The sequence below is a fragment of the Euphorbia lathyris genome, chromosome 9 (assembly GCF_963576675.1).
Source record: "Euphorbia lathyris chromosome 9, ddEupLath1.1, whole genome shotgun sequence".
In the NCBI taxonomy this organism is placed as follows: Eukaryota; Viridiplantae; Streptophyta; class Magnoliopsida; order Malpighiales; family Euphorbiaceae; genus Euphorbia; species Euphorbia lathyris.
In genome coordinates this window covers 59,218,772-59,236,732 of record NC_088918.1, presented here as the reverse complement: position 1 = coordinate 59,236,732, position 17,961 = coordinate 59,218,772, and the positions used below count along the sequence as shown (strand labels likewise).

The window sequence follows — 17,961 nt, the reverse complement described above, 5'->3', positions numbered from 1 at the left end:
GTGATTAGGGCTTATTAGTAAGATGGGAATCCAATACATGCAGACGCGTTTTAAAGCCGTGAGGCCTAAGGTGTTAGGTTTGGGCCAGAGCGAACAATATCTACATGGTATTGGACAGGGTGTTACAATTGGTATCAGAGCCGACTCTCCACGTACGATGTGTGGTGCAGGGACGAACCAGGCGGAAGCTGGTGGGCTTGTAATGACCCGGTCCGGAGTGGGTGGCACCGGGATAGAAGGCCTGAGCAAGGAGCGGCCTTAAGGGATGGCGATGGGGCAGGAATGAACCGAATCCCACATCGAAAATGGAGAGGGAGTGATTGGGGCTTATTAGTAAGATGAGAATCCAATACATGCAGACGCGTTTTAAAGCCGTGAGGCCCAAGGTGTTGGATTTGGACCAGAGCGGACAATATCTACATGGTATTGGACATGGTGTTACATTATTGCTGCCAAGGATATGTCTGATGTCAATATTTTGAAAGCAGGTCTGAGTAGTGAATTCAAGATGAAATTTTTAGGAGCTTCTAAGAAAATTCTTGGTATGGAGATCTAAAGAGATATAGTCGAATCATTGAATGAATACTATATTTAACCTAAAAGAGTTATGTTGAAAAAGTGTTGGAGCGATTTGGCAGGAAAAATGCTAAACCTTAAGTACTCCAGTTGCTGCTCATTCCAGACTTTTTGCAACTATGTGTCCAGTCCGAAAAGGATATTGACTATATATCACATGTACCTTACTCTAGTAATATTGGTAGTATTATGTACGCTATGGTTTGTACTCGTCCTGCCATTTCATATGCAATCAATGTAGTTAGTCGATATATGTCCAATCATGGTAAAGATCATTGAAATGTTGTGAAATGGATTCTAAGATATGAACTACTAATGCTTGTTTAAAATTTGGGAGCAAGAACATGTTGGCTAGTTATGTTGATTCAGACTGTGCATGTGATCTTGACTGAAAAAAGATCCATCACATGATATGTGTTTACCCTTGGTAGTTGCAGTATCAGTTGAAAAGCTACTTTACAGCCTACAGTTGTATTATCCACTATCGAGGTAGAGTATATGGCTATAGTTGAAGCTATAAAAGAAGCTATTTGGTTACGAGGTGCGGTTGTTGAGTTTAGTTCAAATTCGCAGAAGATTGACGTTCATTGTGATAGCCAAATTGTTATACATTTGATGAAAGACTAATTGGTTTATGAAAGAACGAAACACATGGATGTAAAATATCAGATCGAGATATTATTTTCTAACCTATATGATGGTCAAGTCTCTCCTAACAATTAAATTTAATCCTTGTTTGAACTTAATCAGTATTGATAATAATTGAGTTAGTCTGAAAGATATTATGGTAAGAAAAAACTTTTATTAAATTTTAAAACAACGTGGAGATTTGTAAATGTAAATGGGTGTTGAAAATTTCAATCAACATTTGATTATTCAAGCTTTCATTTATTAGATGTTTTGCTGTTTGTCAACAATCATGTAGCACAAATGTTTTACATAATTGATTGGGCTAGATTTTCCATTACTTTTCATGGCTATAAATAAGCCATGAAAGTTTTCATTTCTTTCATATGGTCAATTACATCTTAAGGCCATTTGAGTTATTCTCTTTGATTAGAGAATTGTGAAATTTGGGTGTACTGTGATTAAGATTTAAGAGTATTTGAATGTTATTTTTTTATATAGTTCCAACCCTGAGAATCTTTTGAAATATGAGAACGAGCAAGGCACTCAGAATCTTTTGAAATACCCACTCCTAACGAATTTCTTCTATTACTTATTCATCTCAAAAGACTACAATCAAATAAAAAAAAACATTGTCTGACAATTGCAGGCCATTTAGCAAAGACATAAGATAATATATAATTATGCTATCAGGGCTTAAATCTTACTTGTATATTTTTTTATTAATTCAATTAATTAGTTAATCTTTAATCTTTAGATACCTAGATTTTCTTCCAATTAAAATTTGATAAATTTTTCTCTTCAATGTTCAGAAGTATTGGTTCCCATGCCTATCAATATTAATTCATGATAATGTAAACTGGACCATTTGTGACCAATTCTAAGATAGAAATTTAAAGTCAAAACACTCTCATAAATTAAATGTACAAGTTAGATATATGAAAGTGATGGTTCATTATGTGCTTAGCTCTCTTTTTTTGGGGGAGGGGGGGGGGGGGATGAGTTCAAATCTATTACTTCTTAAATTAGAGGTGTATATGCTCCTTTATTGTTGAGCTTACTTTTCATTATTGGCAAATTCACTAAAAAGTGTGTGTTATCATCATTATTGGAGTATATATAAACACTAATAATGTAAATATCAAATGAAAATTTATGCTCCTTTTAATTTATCGGAAATAACTTTTCTTAAAAAAACATAACTCCTAAAAAACTACTAAAACAAACATTACAAAGTAAAGAACGTTTTTCTAGAAAATATATTCTTCCAAACAAAAGAAACTCTATAATACTTAGCAATGCACATAATTTTACTTGTATATACATTTACTATACTTTTTTAATATCAATCATTTCCTATAGTATGCATCCTTTTTATTAGTTGTATTATAACTAAAATATGGTAGAAATTCTTTCAAAACAAACATAATGTTGGCAAGTTAGGGAGTTTGTTTGAAAAAGTTATGCAATGTGATTAAACATATAGCCCAAAAGAGAAAGAAACATGATAATGATTTTCAAAAGCAAGAAAGAGTTGACCACATAATCATGAAAATAATAGTGGAGCTCCATACCCATTATTTCTTCTGCCTCCTCCTCCATCATCCCTAGCTTGGGGAACAATCTCATCACCGACAAATAGTGGATTCACGTGTGAAGAAAGAGGCACAACTGGTGAGAAATCATTTGGTCCGTACACAAAATTAGGACTATTCCTATTAATTGCTCTTCTTTCTGCTTGAAGAAATTGACCCAGAGAAGGTGCTCTTTCTTCTGTTTTAACTGCATCAGTACTTAGCTTTGAGCACAGTGAAAACAACCAGAACCTCGACCTGCAATTTTTCTCGTCTTTTAATGTTTCTTCTGATGTTCTTCTCCTGGTTGATCTTCGTGAAAGCTCTAGTATGCTAGAAACTCCGATCAGGCTCCCGAGCGTTATGCTCTTGTCATGGAAGAATGATCCCGTTGACTGAAATACGCATTTCAACATCTATCTCAATTCAATGGCAGAGCTAGAATGCAACACTCGGTTAAATTATATCTATGCTCCCTCAATTTTATCTTTATTTTCATTATGACATATAAATTTTAAAATCCAACACTATTACTTCTAAACTTTGCATTCTAACATGTCGACAAGTTAAACTAAATAATCAATTATTTCAAAATAGAAAAGTAAAAAACATTAAAGTTGTATAGATCCATATCTCTTATGAAACCATTACCGTTTTCTCGGAAATTTTTCTCGAAACAATTATTTTTTCTCGAGCAACAACTACATAATTTTAAAACCAAAAAAAATTCAAGAATTAAAACTTTTTAAAATATAAGTTCATCATCTCTACAACTGGAGAGTTACTTCTATCGGGATAGTAATCTTCATCAATGATAAAATATTCATTATATTAATAAAATACAAATTACAGAAATATAAAATTAAAGGACCATGAATGTAATTACATATATATTTCATTTACTAAGCATCAACGACGAGCATTTTCGTCTCACATGTCGTCACTAATACTAAGTAAAGTTCTGAATATATTGTAACTATCGACTGAAATTTTACATTTAATTCCATAGATAATTATAATTTTTCTTTATTTCTCTCTAAATCGGTACGAACAGACACTCCATTATTCTCTGTAAATCCGCCCCTATCTAATGCCGCTAATTTTATCACATTTGATAGACATTGGAGTCCATAATCATTTTAAATGTGTTTTTCTAAATCTCTAATCAGAAGCCCAAACTAACAAGTGCAAATAGGCAAGATAGAGTAGAAAACCAAAGAAGAAGAATAACCTGAGTATCAAGATCTGAGGAAGAATCGGTAGTGCAGGTAGGAGAAGCAGTGAGCAAAGTAGTGAATGAAATTGATCCGTTAAACTGATCTCTATTTCTCACCATCCCAATCCTTGCATTTACTGGTCTTAAACCAAGAGGCCATCCATCTTCCTGCAAATCAATCAAATTCAAATACATAGAATTACATATAACCGATTGGATTCCATACATTACATTAATTCATAAACATTAGTTACCTGCAGAGCCATAAGTCGGTAGAGGTAGCTAGAGATGGATCTAGATTAGCACATTCTCAATAGCCAAAAAGAGAGTAGAAAATAGGAAAAAGAGATGCAGAAAAAGAGCTAGCTAGGTAGCTCCTTTCACAGTCTGGTGGCTAACAGAGTTTGATTTCTCCTTTAAGCACGCAGTGTTGAGAGAGAGAGAGAGAGAGAGAGAAAGGGAAAGCGATGTTTTACCGTTTGGTTGAGTAGATGGAACCGAATAATTCTGTACGGGTACGAGACATGGAATTGGGGGAGAGGGCCAGGGTTCTGACTCTACACTGAAACGCAACGCAGTTCTTTTTCTGGTTGACTCAATTATTCTTTTTCTTTTTTAATTACTATAAGTTATAAAATAGACAAATAATATATTATTCACTTCAAGTAGTATATAGTATAGTATATACACCATAAGGGTCTTGTCAAAAAATATATATATATATATATTTTTGGTGTACACCATAAGGGTATTATTTTTATGTGTGGAACAAGATAAATATTGCAAACTTTTTATTTCTGAAATTAGATGATATATCCTTCTCTAAAGAATTTGATAAACTGCCTAAGGTTGAAAGCGACCGACACCTTTAACCGACACTATTCTATTAATTAAAGTAGAAATATCATTTCATATTTTCTATTTTTAGTTATTAACAAATCCATAACTTTAATTTAGGGGCTTTTTGTTCACTGTTGATGTTGCCGAAAGCTGGTCGATGTTAGTTGATTTTTCTACTAAAATGTATTGTTTCGAAATTTTACCAAGCACTTCTAATCTTCTCTTTGGAATTAAAAGACAAAAAGAAGTTCCGAAAAATAAAAATAAATGGGCATTTAATATACTAAGTTTTTCATTAATTATTAATTGATGTTTATGAGGGTGGAGTCAACAGCAAAAAAAAACGATTTTTATAGCATTTTCATATAAGTTTGATTCAGATTGTTGTTGATGCAGTTATCGTAAGTGGAATGATATGTAAATCATCTTGTCAATCCTTTTGTGGCTTTGACGTTTGCCCTAACTTTTGACAGGAGTTACTCCTCCCTCTAAATTTTTTCTTACAAAAAAAATTAAAAAAATAATATAGGTAATGCATAAGATAGTAGTTTTATGTAAGATGATAGCTTTTCGAGAGAATAAGACATTTTATATAGGAGTTGAAAGTTTTATTTTCAATAGAAACAAACTGACTCTAATCTGAATAAAAAAGAAAGTCCTTAAAGAGACGGACTTTCGTCTATTTAGAAGATAATTGTTTGAGCCAAAGACTCATAACTAGAGCATGACTATGACAACCTAATCAAGAAGGAACGTGCTACTAGAAGGACGAACCAAATATCTGGTCGTGGTGAGGAGGATCTGGTTAGTATTCATATAAGACGGATCTTTATGTCCTCATCTGAATCTCAAATATTCATATTCGTCATCAAACATCTTGATCCCTATACGCCTACTTTAGTCTTTTAAAAAAAAACCACTTATTTATTTTGATAATGTTTTGAATTCACTTAAAGTGTGACAAATGTTGTATCCTTTGTTCGGAAAATATGAACAATTTCTTACTGTTTTATTTAAAGAGACCTTAAAAGAGAAATGTCATTACTACACTTTTCTATTGTTATTCTCCAAAATTGAGCTTTCTCCATGTCTGCATCTTTGGGATTTTTTTTTTCCTTCAAGAACGAGCAAACACTGGGGGCGTTTGGTTCGGGGTCTTTAGGAATGGAAATGGGAATGAGAGGGTTTCATTCCCTTTGTTCTTGTTTCTTTAACAACAAAAATTCATTCCCTTTACTCATTTTAGATTATAGGATTACCCCACTTTAGGTTAACCCATTACCCCAAATCTTGTAGGGAATTGGATTCTCTTTCCCAATTTTTTTTGTTCTTTTTATTTTATCGAACCACAAATCTCTGAAATTTATGAAATTCCAGAATTTCTGAATTTTTTGAAATTCCAGAATTTTCAAAAAGTCCAAAATTTCTGGAATTTCTAAAATTTCAGAATTTCAGAATTTTAAAAATTTCAGAATTTTCGAAATTCTAGAATTTCTGGATTCTGGAATTCTAGAATTTCTAAAATTCTAGAATTTTCAAAATTCCAGAATTTTTGAACTTCCAAAATTTCTAGAATTTCATAATATCTGAAATTTCAGCATTTCTAAAATTTCAGAATTTTTGAAATTTCAGAAATTCTAGATTCTGGAATTTCAGAATTTCCAAAATTCTAGAATTTCCGGATTCTGGAAATTCAAAATTTTTGAAATTCCAGAATTTTCGGATTCTGGAATTTTAAAAATTCCAAAATTTCAAAATTTTTAAATTCAAGTTCCAAAATTTCCAGAATTTAATAATTTTTGAAGTTTAAGAATTTTTTGAAATTCTAGAAATCTGAAAGTTCAAAAATTCCAGAGGTTTGAAATCGCATTCCCTTTCCTAAACATAACCAAACACACAGGGGAATCAATGCTTATTCATTTCCTTTCCTTTGGTTTCCCTTTCTTCATTCTTTTCCCCTTACCTCATGTGAACCAAACGCCCCCTAAAAGTGTCTTCCTTTTGTGTATTTATGGTGGTCTTCTTAAAGATGTCTCAAATTAGCCATTCTCCTGGCCAGTGGATTATGAAGGATGCACTCAATTGATACAACTTATGAAGGATTTTCATCAGCTAGTGATTATTTGGTATAATTATATTATGATAATCAATCAGTGATACGCTTGACTGAAAAATCAATGTTTCACGCCAGAACCAAACATGTTGAGGTTTATTATCACTTCGTACGAGAGAATATCCTACGAGAAGATATTAAGATGCAGTACGTGAAGATTGAAGATCAAGTTGCCGATATATTTACAAAAAAAAAAAAAACTTAATGCTACAAAGTTGGAATACTTCAGAAAAAAAAAACTTGGAATGATAAGCAAACACAAAGTATTAAAAATCAATGCTGAGGGGAAGTATTGAAATATCAACACTGAATTTTTTGTTGAAGGATTTAGCAAATTAGACTTTTTTAAGTTCTAGATTAATCTATTTAAAATATCTAGAATTAGTCATAAAAATCTTTAAGATGTGGTCTTTATTTCAACATGATTTATGAACCAAAATGATTTACAATACGGGCTTAGGTTTTGTGTTGAAAGCATCAAATGAGTTGAAAATAAAAGAGATTGAAGAGAGTAGGCTAAGAGAAGTGATTATAAGTGAGGTTGTGAGATTATGTAATAATTAAAATTGTGAGTGTTTGTGTCTGATGTTATTTTTTGTGGATTACTATACCCAGCCCCAATTTCCCACCCTCAGCCCTATAAAAAAACGAAACCACCCCTTAGCAAAAATTCAAAATCTCTAAACTCTCTCAAACTCTTCCAAACTCATTTCTTTTCGAAATCAAAGATTACACGTACAATGGTGAGCAATCCGTTATCACCGGGAAGAGACAAGAATGGCCAAGCCGCTGAAGTCGAGGTATTTTTCCGATTGAGCATATAATGAATTATGTTGTCGGATGTGACGTTCATACGCCCCACCATAAGGTGGGACGTAATGTTCATACGCCCCACCATAAGGTGGGGCGTAATGTTCACACGCCCCACCACAAGGTGGGGCGTGATAGCCACACGCCCCACCTTGTGGTGGGGCATGATGTTCACACGCCCAGTACCATAAAAATTGGATTTTAGGGGTTTAGGCACCAAAAAATTGACGAAATTGATCGTAATTGAGTCTAATGTTCGTTAGTTATCATTTGCAGGTTCTGTTATAAGACTTCGGAGGTAACGATGTCAATTACAGTGCAGAATTTTTTCCTATGCAGACGTTTGAGTTATACCAGGAAGCTGTTAACTAGGCAAAATAGACGGCGATTCGGCTTGGCTTCGAGTTAACTATAGCTTCTCACAAAACATGGGGCAAGTTAAAATAGATATTGGTAAAATGTGTTCGTGGTATAAAGAATACTTAAAGGAATGGGGATAGGGATATGGAGGAAGTAGTACGGAGGAATACAAAAACTAAATACTGTGGTTGCAAATTTCAGGTGAAGGTTCTGGAAATCGCTGAATTAGGGGGTTGGGTGGTGAATGGGGTTGTTGGAGAGAGAGGACAGCACAATCATGAATTGGTTGTATATCGTCAGGGCTATCGACAGATTAGCGGACTAGGATGTTGTACTATATTGCCGTGATATTCTTTTTTACTGTGTCACGGTTAGGATGTTGTACTATATTGCCGATGCGTTCGGACGATGGAAGACTACCAGAGCGAGAGAGTGTCATTAGTCATTTGGGGGATTTTGAACACTACGTACGTCTTTATTTAAGACCTGGATTTCCAGTGTCTCCCATTGCCACCTAATGGCATAGATTTTGTGAACCGAGTGTTCGTCATTTGGACAATATATATGCTGACAGGAGAGCGGTATAAACTAGATTACATTGATTTATGTATATGAATTTATTTGTTTTAATTAATAATATTTATTCATGGACTTATATTATTGTTACAGGTTTTAATTAAAATTGTATCGTATTTACAGGTTTTACAGGTTTACTCGCATAACGGGCTAAATTTTTTTGCCCTCCCAACACGCGGGCGTGTGGCTATCACACCCCACACGCCTCACTGTGTGGTCGAGTGTGTGGCTATTACGCCCGACCACACGGCGAGGCGTGTGGCTATCACGCCCGACCACAGGGTGGGGCGTGATAGCCACACACCCGCGTGTCGGGAGGGAAAAAAAAAAGTGGATTCCCACCCAAAACCCCCGAAAGGCATTTTCGTCCTTTCACAGGGCTAGGGGTGGGAATTTATGGCTGAGTATAACAACACCCTATTTTTTTTAAATAAATGCAGGTTGAGAGGTAAAACTCATCCTAACTAGGTTGGCACCAACCCCTACCTACAACCCCAAACCCCTAAATTTTATTAAATGAAAAGAATTACAAATTGCAAAAGTAAATAATGAAAAAATCGGACTACAAGTCCAAAACCAAACTTAACAATATCGCCTATACAAAGTTCTATTGAAGTCATTAAAAACATATTCTGAACAAAATGGTAGATAGTTATCCTTGAGGTCTCCGTTTGGTGTCCTTCCCCTTGAATTCCATTTGAGTCTTTGACATTTTTGCGCCTGAGTAAGGTCAGCACTCTTGCAAGATTCTCTCGATCTACTGCTTACTTTGACCCCGTTTGCAAAGGTTCCTTTCACCTTGGGACTCACGGTCGAGCGTTCTCCGAACGTCGATCAATCTATCACTCAATCACAAGTCGTTCTGTCATTGTTTGATTTTTACTATTTTGATCCTGACCTTCCCTCCCCCACACTTTGATGTATTTTCCCATGCGTGAGCATCCATGCGTTTTTAGGATACCACGTGTTCGCTTGCCATGCATTTAGGCCTTCTTCTGACTGACCGGACCAATGCCCCCTTGGTCTTTAAAGCGTAAACCGGAGTTAAAATAGTATAACCTAACTCGTATCGGATCATATGGATAAGAAAAGTTTCTTTATTAATTAAGTCTTCCAATTACTTAACAGTTGACTTGGACCGAAATCCTCAATGCCTAATACCAGCCAACCCATATCATAGGGATGTTTTTTGTGGGAGCATTCCATCAATTTTTAGTTCAGAAAGTATGGTCGAATCTATACCAATACTCGTAAGCCACTTTTGAATATTGTCTTGCAAGGACTTCATGTGTATCAAACCTCGAGCCTCTACTTTTTTGTGAAGACTTTCGCTTCTCTTTCTCAATACTGAATCTTACTCTTCGTGCCCGATGGACTAAGGTATATTATATATGGTAAGTGCAATAAAAAAAATATTTTACTTCTTAATGTATGCGAAATACTTTAATTGGGAGATGATCCATCTAAAAAGGTGTCTGACGAGTCTCAAAGACATACTATAAAAAATAAAAATTACCCAGATTTTCTACAGAAATATTCAAATATTTAAAAAAAAAAAATTATGCCAAAGATCACATATACAATAAGGCACAATTGTAACGAGAAATTCATTCCAATATAATGTTATTTTGCTTCCTTTTCCCCCTCTAAGATATAATCTTTACTGCAATAGAGTTCATAATTCCTAGCTTAGTTATGGAATTAAATTGTCTAGTTGTACAACGTATTTGATCATTTGTTTTGCTGATGAATTTGGCTCATACCAGGTCGATATTCTCCAATTCCAAGCAAGTCCTGTCATTGTAGACAGGAACATGTATTAGCACTTTCAGCTTAATAATGCTTCAATTTACAGTTGCAATCAAATTCGTATAAAACTTCTATAAAGATAGATAAACATGAAGAACAATAATAGAATTTAATAATAGAGCATTATATTATGTTAGAATCACGACAAAAAATCATACATCCTACTGATTCAAATAATATCAACTGCACACACCTTTTCACATTTTTTTCTAATTATTTACATAAATATAGAAGCACGGACGAAAATCCGAGGAAAAGAAAAAGAATAGAAAATATAAGTGTTTCCTATCACTTATTAATATATGTTGAATTTCACCGACGGGTCAGCAAGGGCAACCCCGGGCCTGCCTCTGCGGGGGGGGTGAGAAGGGTGGCTGGATTCATGGTTTCACAGTCAATCTCAGAATCTGTACGGCGTTCCTTGCGGAACTTTGGGGACTATATTTCGGCCTCCGCATCCCATGGGAGAAGGGTTATAGGCGTGTGGTGTTTGAGCTTGACTCCTTGATGGTGGTCCAAATGGTTCAGGATAGTACAGAGAGTCATCACCAATACTATTGGCTGGTTAATGAGTGTGGCAGACTGTACACTGGGGACTGGGAGGTTAAAATCGTGCACGTTCTCCGAGTAGGAACCAAGGTGTGGATTGGATGGCAAACTACGCAGGACAACTGTCTTTGGGTATTCACGAGTGTGATACGCCTCCTGCAGGCATCCAAGAATTTCTGTTTTCAGATTTATGACCCGTTCTTAGCTTTTAATTTCTGTTTTCTGTTTCGGGCTTAGTTCCCTCCATTCTACCGAAAAAAAAAATATATGTTGAATTTCATATCTATAGGTAAGCTATATGATTCATGGCGATTTTTTATACTATGGGTCTGAGTTCATTGCCACGTTTACGATTTCTGACTCTACAGAGTAGAACTTAAGAATAAAGAAATTCAGGAAGAAGAAGAAGAAAGAAACCTAGTAATAAAGCTAATAAGTTACTGACTGAATTAACTGACTAGGAACCTAATTAAACATTAGGTGCTCCCCTTCCTTTAACACATTTATGTCCCAAGAATGGTAAAAGTCTGAAAATTGAGCAGCAAAAGTAGTATCCAAAAGTAGCATTGCTCAATAGTTGTAGAGTAGCCACATAATCAATGATAGTATTCCTGGAATTGATGACTTTCTCTGGCTGAATGACAAACTCACCTTCAAAAGAAGGGAAGGGAGAAGTGCATTCAACAGAGAAGTAGCAGAATTAGGCTCGCGTTTGAGAAAGACATTGTGGATCTTGCAATCTGCTGGCAACTGAAGCTTAAAGCTACCTTGGCAATACATTCCAATATTTATAATGACCCATAATACTTAGCAGAGAGCTTCAACTAGGGACGAAGAGCTAGAGTAGATTGTCTGTATGGCTGGAGAAGTGCATTCAACGGAGAAGTAGCAGAATTAGGCTCGCGTTTGAGAAAGACATTGTGGATCTTGCAATCTGCTGGCAACTGAAGCTTAAAACTACCTTGCCAATACATTCCAATATTTATAATGACCCATAATACTTAGCAGAGAGCTTCAACTAGGGACGAAGAGCTAGAGTAGATTGTCTGTATAAATGCAAACTCCCTGCCAGTACTCTTTCTAGGTGAGATTAATATATGATTGGATCTTAACTATCAGCTTGGATTCAGGGTACGGTGGTTTAAGAACTATATGTAACAATTAGGGATGGTAGTAGTAATTAGGGTAGAATTGAAATAGGAAAGAGAAGGATAGAAGAAAAGAGAAGAATAAAGATTAGAAGAGTTTAGAGAAGAGAGGAAGAAGGAAAGAGAAAGTAAGATTTTATTAATGTCCATATCATAATCAATACCTTTCTAAGGAAGAGACTACATAGGGAAAAGCTATGCTGACGTGGCATCAGTTACCATAGCACATAGATGTGCAGTTTTACAGCTATTGTGTAACAAACTCTTAGGAAATAACCACTAAATAAGCAATAATAAGTAAATAATAAGACAATTAATTTCTAATTAATACCTGAAAAATTCCCTATGATTTTCCTTAACAGTCCTTAATAGTCGTGACACTATAGCAGTGCAGGATGTTGCAGTACTATGGGGTTTGTTTGGTGGTGTTAATGGGTGTAGGATTCCAAGTTCTCCAAGAAAGTTGGGTACGAAATTGAGATTTAGTCTTAACTGCTTCTATTAGGTCTTTGATGTGAGCTTCCTGGTATTTTGCTTGCATAATGGCAGCATAGATCTCAGTTGGCTGGTAAGACCTCATTGGAGATATCAACTCATGTTTTAACGCTGATATGAAACTGGAAACATAGAAGGTAGGCATTATGGAGGGTTATACCTTATCCATCTTGAGGTTTAGAGCCTCAATTGCTCTTGATCCATAGAAGCACCAATATGGGTATGCATACGGTACAGGTATGCGTACCGGTACAGCAAACGATATTTTTGAAAAGTGAGACACGGGTAAAATGAGATACGCTATATACATATAAGTATAAAAACACAATAAGTCATTATAAAACTATAAATAACATTTATAATAACTAATAAGGCTCTGTTTTTTATTACTTAATTTCAGTAACAATCAGTTCAGTTCAGTTCAATTCAGTTCAGCATTCAGTTTGAGCATTCAATAATTTATCATTATTTATTATAATTATAATTATTTATATATAATTTATTATCATTATTATTTCTCTATAATTTATCATTATTATTTATCTACAATTTATCATTATCTATAAACTAGATAAAAGTTAAGAAATGGTAGTTTATTAAAGTATACATCGCTTAATAAAAAAAAAAAAAATAGTATGCGTTCATATTTGAAAATTAGAAATTGCATCTTTTTTTCCCTTCAATTATTAATGGACAAAACTAGATTTATGAGATTGGCTTTACAATTAATTGTAGAGTTAAAGGTGCAATAATACCCCAAACATTTTGAATCATGAGCAATTTTACCCCTAATGTCTAAAATAATGCAATTTTACCCCTAACATTGGTAGCCAGCATATGTTTGTGATTTGTTACTGATAAAATGACGCACGTGTGATGTGTAGGTGACAATATTCATGACCGAAAAGACAGTTTGATGAATTATTTTTCAAATTTACCCAATTTATCAATGTTAGGGATAAAATTGCCCCATTTTAGACATTAGGGATAAAATTACTCCTGACCCAAAACGTTAAGGGTATTTTTTGCACCTTAACCCTTAATTGTAATAAAAAGTTAAGAGTTTGTATTCATATAAAAATTTATATTTAATTTCATAAGCTTTAAATTATATGTAAATTTATGTTTGTATGTAATTTGTATTTTTAATTTAAATTAGACTCGTTTTTATTTAATTTCATAGGCTTTTATCGAGCCGAGTTTTTATTTGATATTCAATTTAGTTTTATCTTTACTAATATATTTATTTATTATTGATATTATTATTATTAGAACCATTATTATTATTATTATTATTATTATAAACTTATTAATGTCCAATATTATTATTAAAATTATTTTAAAGTCTAATATATTGTTAAGTTCGGTAACATTCAGTTAAGTTTAGTAGCATTCAATTCAGTCATTTAATAATGATTAGCTTTTAGTTATTTATTTATTTTTTTTACAAATAAACATAACAGAATTAAATAGAGGGCGAGCCTTGGCGCAACGGTAAACATTATTGTCGTGTGACTGAGAGGTTACGGGTTCGAATTTTAGGAGCGGCCTCTTACCAAAAATATTGGCAAGGGAAGGCTTACCCAGTAAACCACAAGGACTAATAAATTATTTACCCAAAAGGAATAATAAGCTAGTAGTATAGCTAATAAGTAGTAATGGCTAGGAATGAGAATTATTAACAGATTTAATTTAACTGACCAGGAACCTAATTACTCATTAGGTCCTTTATTTCTTCATTTATATTTATATGTAACATCCATCATACATTTAAACTTTTACTTTCACAAAATGCAACATAATCCTCTACAATGCGGTAATTAGGGTACAACGCTATTTATAGAGACAACAAGTTTGACACCACCTTTATGACACCATTATTATTTTTGCTGATTAATAATCATGTGGAATATATGGATTATATAACACAATTATAACACACCAACCCATTTTAAAACCTCTAACAATAAAAACAAAATCAACTAAAGTCTAATTGATATAGGAAAATAGGATGAGCTAGTTGGAAACCTTGTTCAGTCAGTCTTTGTCAAATGGGGCTAAGCTCAACTTCTTAGAACTTACTAAAGTGTATTTGTGCGTTAGATGCAGGCATAATGCAGCAGTCTGTGAATTCTAAAAAAATCACTAAATATCAAATGCAGGTTTTTAAGAAATAAATACCTGGCAGGCTCTGTTTTTTGCTCTAGTTTCAGCTGTACTAGGAATATCATGATTTGGCTTTTGAAATCTCTTTTCACGACGCTCACATGAACCCCATCCATCAGAAAACCTGCCACCCCTAACAAAAGATATACCAAAGCAAAAAAGAGACGTATCATAAAAATAATAGCAGCAAATATATGAATCAAACTATCAGATCATACAAGAACATACTGCATGTGTGCTCGTACAATAAATTCAGCGCGTTGGACATTTCTGTTATCATCAAATTCAATGGTCCTGTCTTTGATTTCATAAGAAACATTGAAGTAAAATGATATCTTCCTCCAACCTACATATACACCACAACAATCAATCATTTACTGAGAGCACAAAGAAATTAAAGAAAACCATATATCATTACCTGACTTTTTTATGAAAGGGCTCCCAGAAATCATTATGTAATCAGATTTCTCCAGAATCTGTTTGTCAAATGACACATTCAAAGTGTCTGATAACATCAAAATCATATTGAAGAAGAAAAAGATTGTAAGATGACTATCAAGTACTAAAAGGTAGATACGGAAGACTATGTTGACTGTCATGGAACCGTTTCAACTAAAAGCTCGAGCTAATAGTTAAGGCTCAATCATATATCTTATATTAATCTCTGACACACCCCCCAAACGCAAATGCTCCTTGGACTTGTAGCGTGTACAACACAGACCCATCCATCCATGTGTTTTTAATTCCACAAATTAATGAGGTTGACAAGATTCGAATCTTCTACCGTTTGGTCCAAGAGACTCTGATACCATATCATGGAACCGTTTGAACTAAAAGCTCGAGCTAATAGTTAAAATCCAATCATATATCTTATATCTGACACCGACAATGGTGCATGCTATGCCACAGGACATTTAACATCATTTATAACCTCAATAGTATTCAAATTTTGTGGCCATGCAAGCATTTGTTATTGGATTTTTAAACAAATAATTGAAGTAACTTATCAGTTTATAAGATTATTAAGAGTATTGTGAAAATACAAAAATGCAAAACTACCAAATGATTGTTAAATCTTTCTCCTTAGTAATGGTTAACTATGTTACAGTCTTCTCGAATAATCGATTATTTTAGCCTAACTTCTTTACATATCTCATCTCAGCTACAAAAATTGAATAAAGAAAAATTCCATCATTTGTAGCTACAACCCAACTTTTTTGTTTATCTCTTGATCAAAGCAAGTTAAATGCACCATGTTTCATTGCTATTTCATTTTTGAAGAGTTTCCAGTCTCCAGCAAATTACAACAATGCCTCAAAGAAACTCAGTTAGGATTTCAAATAATATAATACTTTTGAACAACAACGCCCCAAAAAAAATTGCTTAGGATTCAAATACCTTAGCATGTCATAAATTCTGCTACTGTAAGCCAGAAACATCTTTATTCAGGTTCACATCATTTGATGGAAGCAACAATGGACAGTAAAATCTCCATCTCCTTTCTATTTATTTTAGTAGTAGATTATGAGTCAAATTGCTGCCTCCCCATTAAAGCATTTATGCTCACAGATAATTGGTCTACTATCTAGTATCTTCAATGCAATTTAGTCATTTAATTTAACGACTCCTTTTTCACTTCTATTAATAAATCATACCGCAACTTTTCTAAGACCTTGATGCCTTCCTATCACTATCACCGCCAGTCTGCATCTGATGCCTATTTTATTATGGTTTCACAGTTATTGGCATCCAACACCTAGATCAATTAGTTCGAGATCAAAAGCCTCATTGAGTTTTAACTGTTTTGGGAATGTCTTATTTCTCCTATTACTTTGACAAATTTATTAAGAAACATGACACAACAGCCAAAAGCTATCCTCCTTGAAAGTATACTAAGATCTGTTTACCCATAAATTGCTACACTGCTTTTTTTTTTTTAAAGGAATTCAACTAGAACGCACGGAAAACATAAAACAAAAACAGAATGAACACAGAACAAATAAAATTGAAAGAACAAAAAGGACGATACGAAGTTTTGAACATCATTTATTACTTGTTAGAATTCATATGAACTAATTCATTCCTAAACTGTTACTCTTGAAGAAGAAAAGACACTAATAGATTGAAGCAAATTACCGCCATAGCCGCATTTTGATAATCCTTAAAAAGTGAGACCGAAGGAAACCTCCCATTTAGGCAATGGCTCGTAACATCCTTCTCCTCACTGCGCATATATATTAGGGGAGAAACTTCCGATCCATTATTGAGCTCACTCTCACTGTATCTACCAATCTGTGGTGACAAGTAAGCCTCGGGAGATGAATAAGCTGCCGTATTAACAATAGGCGTCCTAACCAAAGCCAGTGGGCTAGTGATGTCGCCGACCTCTGAACCGCAAGTTCTGGCTAGCTTATGAGGCCTGCGATAAGGATCAGAAACGGGCGAATTGTTCTTAAATTGAGATTTAGGGTTTTGAGGGAGTTTTGAAGGAGGAGAAAAGCTGGAGATCGGGATAGGTGGCGATCGGAAATTGGGGTATTTGAGAGCGAGGGGCTTTCGGGATTTGGAGGAAGAGTGAGAAGCCTCGGCGGAGTCGATAACGGCCCACAATGCAGCGTCGTCGAGATCTTTGTCGTCGATTGAGTAAGAGATAGATGAGGTCATTTGGTTACAGGTAGTTTTGAGAAGGATTTAGCTGCAAGGGAAGGAAAGAGAGAGAGTGAATGTGCGGGCATGGATGTGATTCTAGGTGGATCTGCAGGCAGGCAGAAACGCGGCAAACTTCAGTTCAAACTTTCAAATTCCAAGGTACTAGCTGTGTAGTTTGGATAAAAAAAATACAAATTGCACCCTAAATCTGTCAAACGTTGATAAATAGCCCCATATATATATATATATTGACAAATTTCATCCTAAACTTGTCATAAGTGGTGGACATATAAACACTTTGGTTCACATTTTTTACAAAATATTAACAATAAATCCTTTTTAAATATAAAACAGCCAACCATTTTACTGAGAAAAACATAATTAAACAAAAACATTTCATAATTACTCGCTCAATCCATAATTTTTCCTCAAAAAAAATGTTAATTTTTCATA

At 34.3% G+C, this 17,961-nt stretch overlaps 2 protein-coding genes across 4 annotated transcripts; both read right to left on the bottom strand.

The window, feature by feature from the left end:
• Positions 1–2,634: 2,634 nt before the first annotated feature.
• LOC136206403 (uncharacterized) lies at positions 2,635–4,455 on the bottom strand. Its single transcript, XM_065997437.1, has 3 exons — positions 4,248–4,455; positions 4,009–4,161; positions 2,635–3,172 (listed from the first exon to the last, which is right to left on the bottom strand). Exons 1-3 carry the CDS (start codon positions 4,257–4,259, stop codon positions 2,750–2,752), a joined length of 588 nt encoding a protein of 195 aa, XP_065853509.1. The 5' UTR covers positions 4,260–4,455; the 3' UTR covers positions 2,635–2,749.
• A 5,722-nt stretch (positions 4,456–10,177) lies between these two features.
• On the bottom strand, positions 10,178–17,673 carry LOC136206494 (uncharacterized). 3 transcript variants are annotated; one of them, XM_065997561.1, is made up of 5 exons: positions 16,996–17,673; positions 15,278–15,335; positions 15,088–15,205; positions 14,875–14,992; positions 10,178–10,486 (listed from the first exon to the last, which is right to left on the bottom strand). In XM_065997561.1, the coding sequence occupies exons 1-5, from the start codon at positions 17,521–17,523 to the stop codon at positions 10,424–10,426; spliced, it is 885 nt and encodes a 294-aa protein (XP_065853633.1). In that variant the 5' UTR covers positions 17,524–17,673; the 3' UTR covers positions 10,178–10,423. The 3 variants fall into 3 exon arrangements, with proteins under 3 accessions (XP_065853633.1, XP_065853635.1, XP_065853634.1); XM_065997563.1 differs by lacking the exon at positions 15,278–15,335; XM_065997562.1 differs by lacking the exon at positions 15,278–15,335 and having other exon boundaries at positions 15,105–15,205.
• Between the last annotated feature and the right edge of the window lie 288 nt (positions 17,674–17,961).

Excerpts from the sequence above, each read along its gene's own strand:
- LOC136206403 (XM_065997437.1), bottom strand. Across the intron at positions 3,173-4,008 it reads CCTCAGATCTTGATACTCAG|TCAACGGGATCATTCTTCCA; the intron begins GTTATTCTTCTT and ends TGCGTATTTCAG.
- LOC136206494 (XM_065997561.1), bottom strand. The coding sequence starts at position 17,523 with ATGACCTCATCTATCTCTTACTCAATCGACGACAAAGATCTCGACGAC. Across the intron at positions 15,206-15,277 it reads CCCTTTCATAAAAAAGTCAG|GTTGGAGGAAGATATCATTT; the intron begins GTAATGATATAT and ends GTGTATATGTAG. Across the intron at positions 14,993-15,087 it reads ATTGTACGAGCACACATGCA|GGGTGGCAGGTTTTCTGATG; the intron begins GTATGTTCTTGT and ends ATCTTTTGTTAG.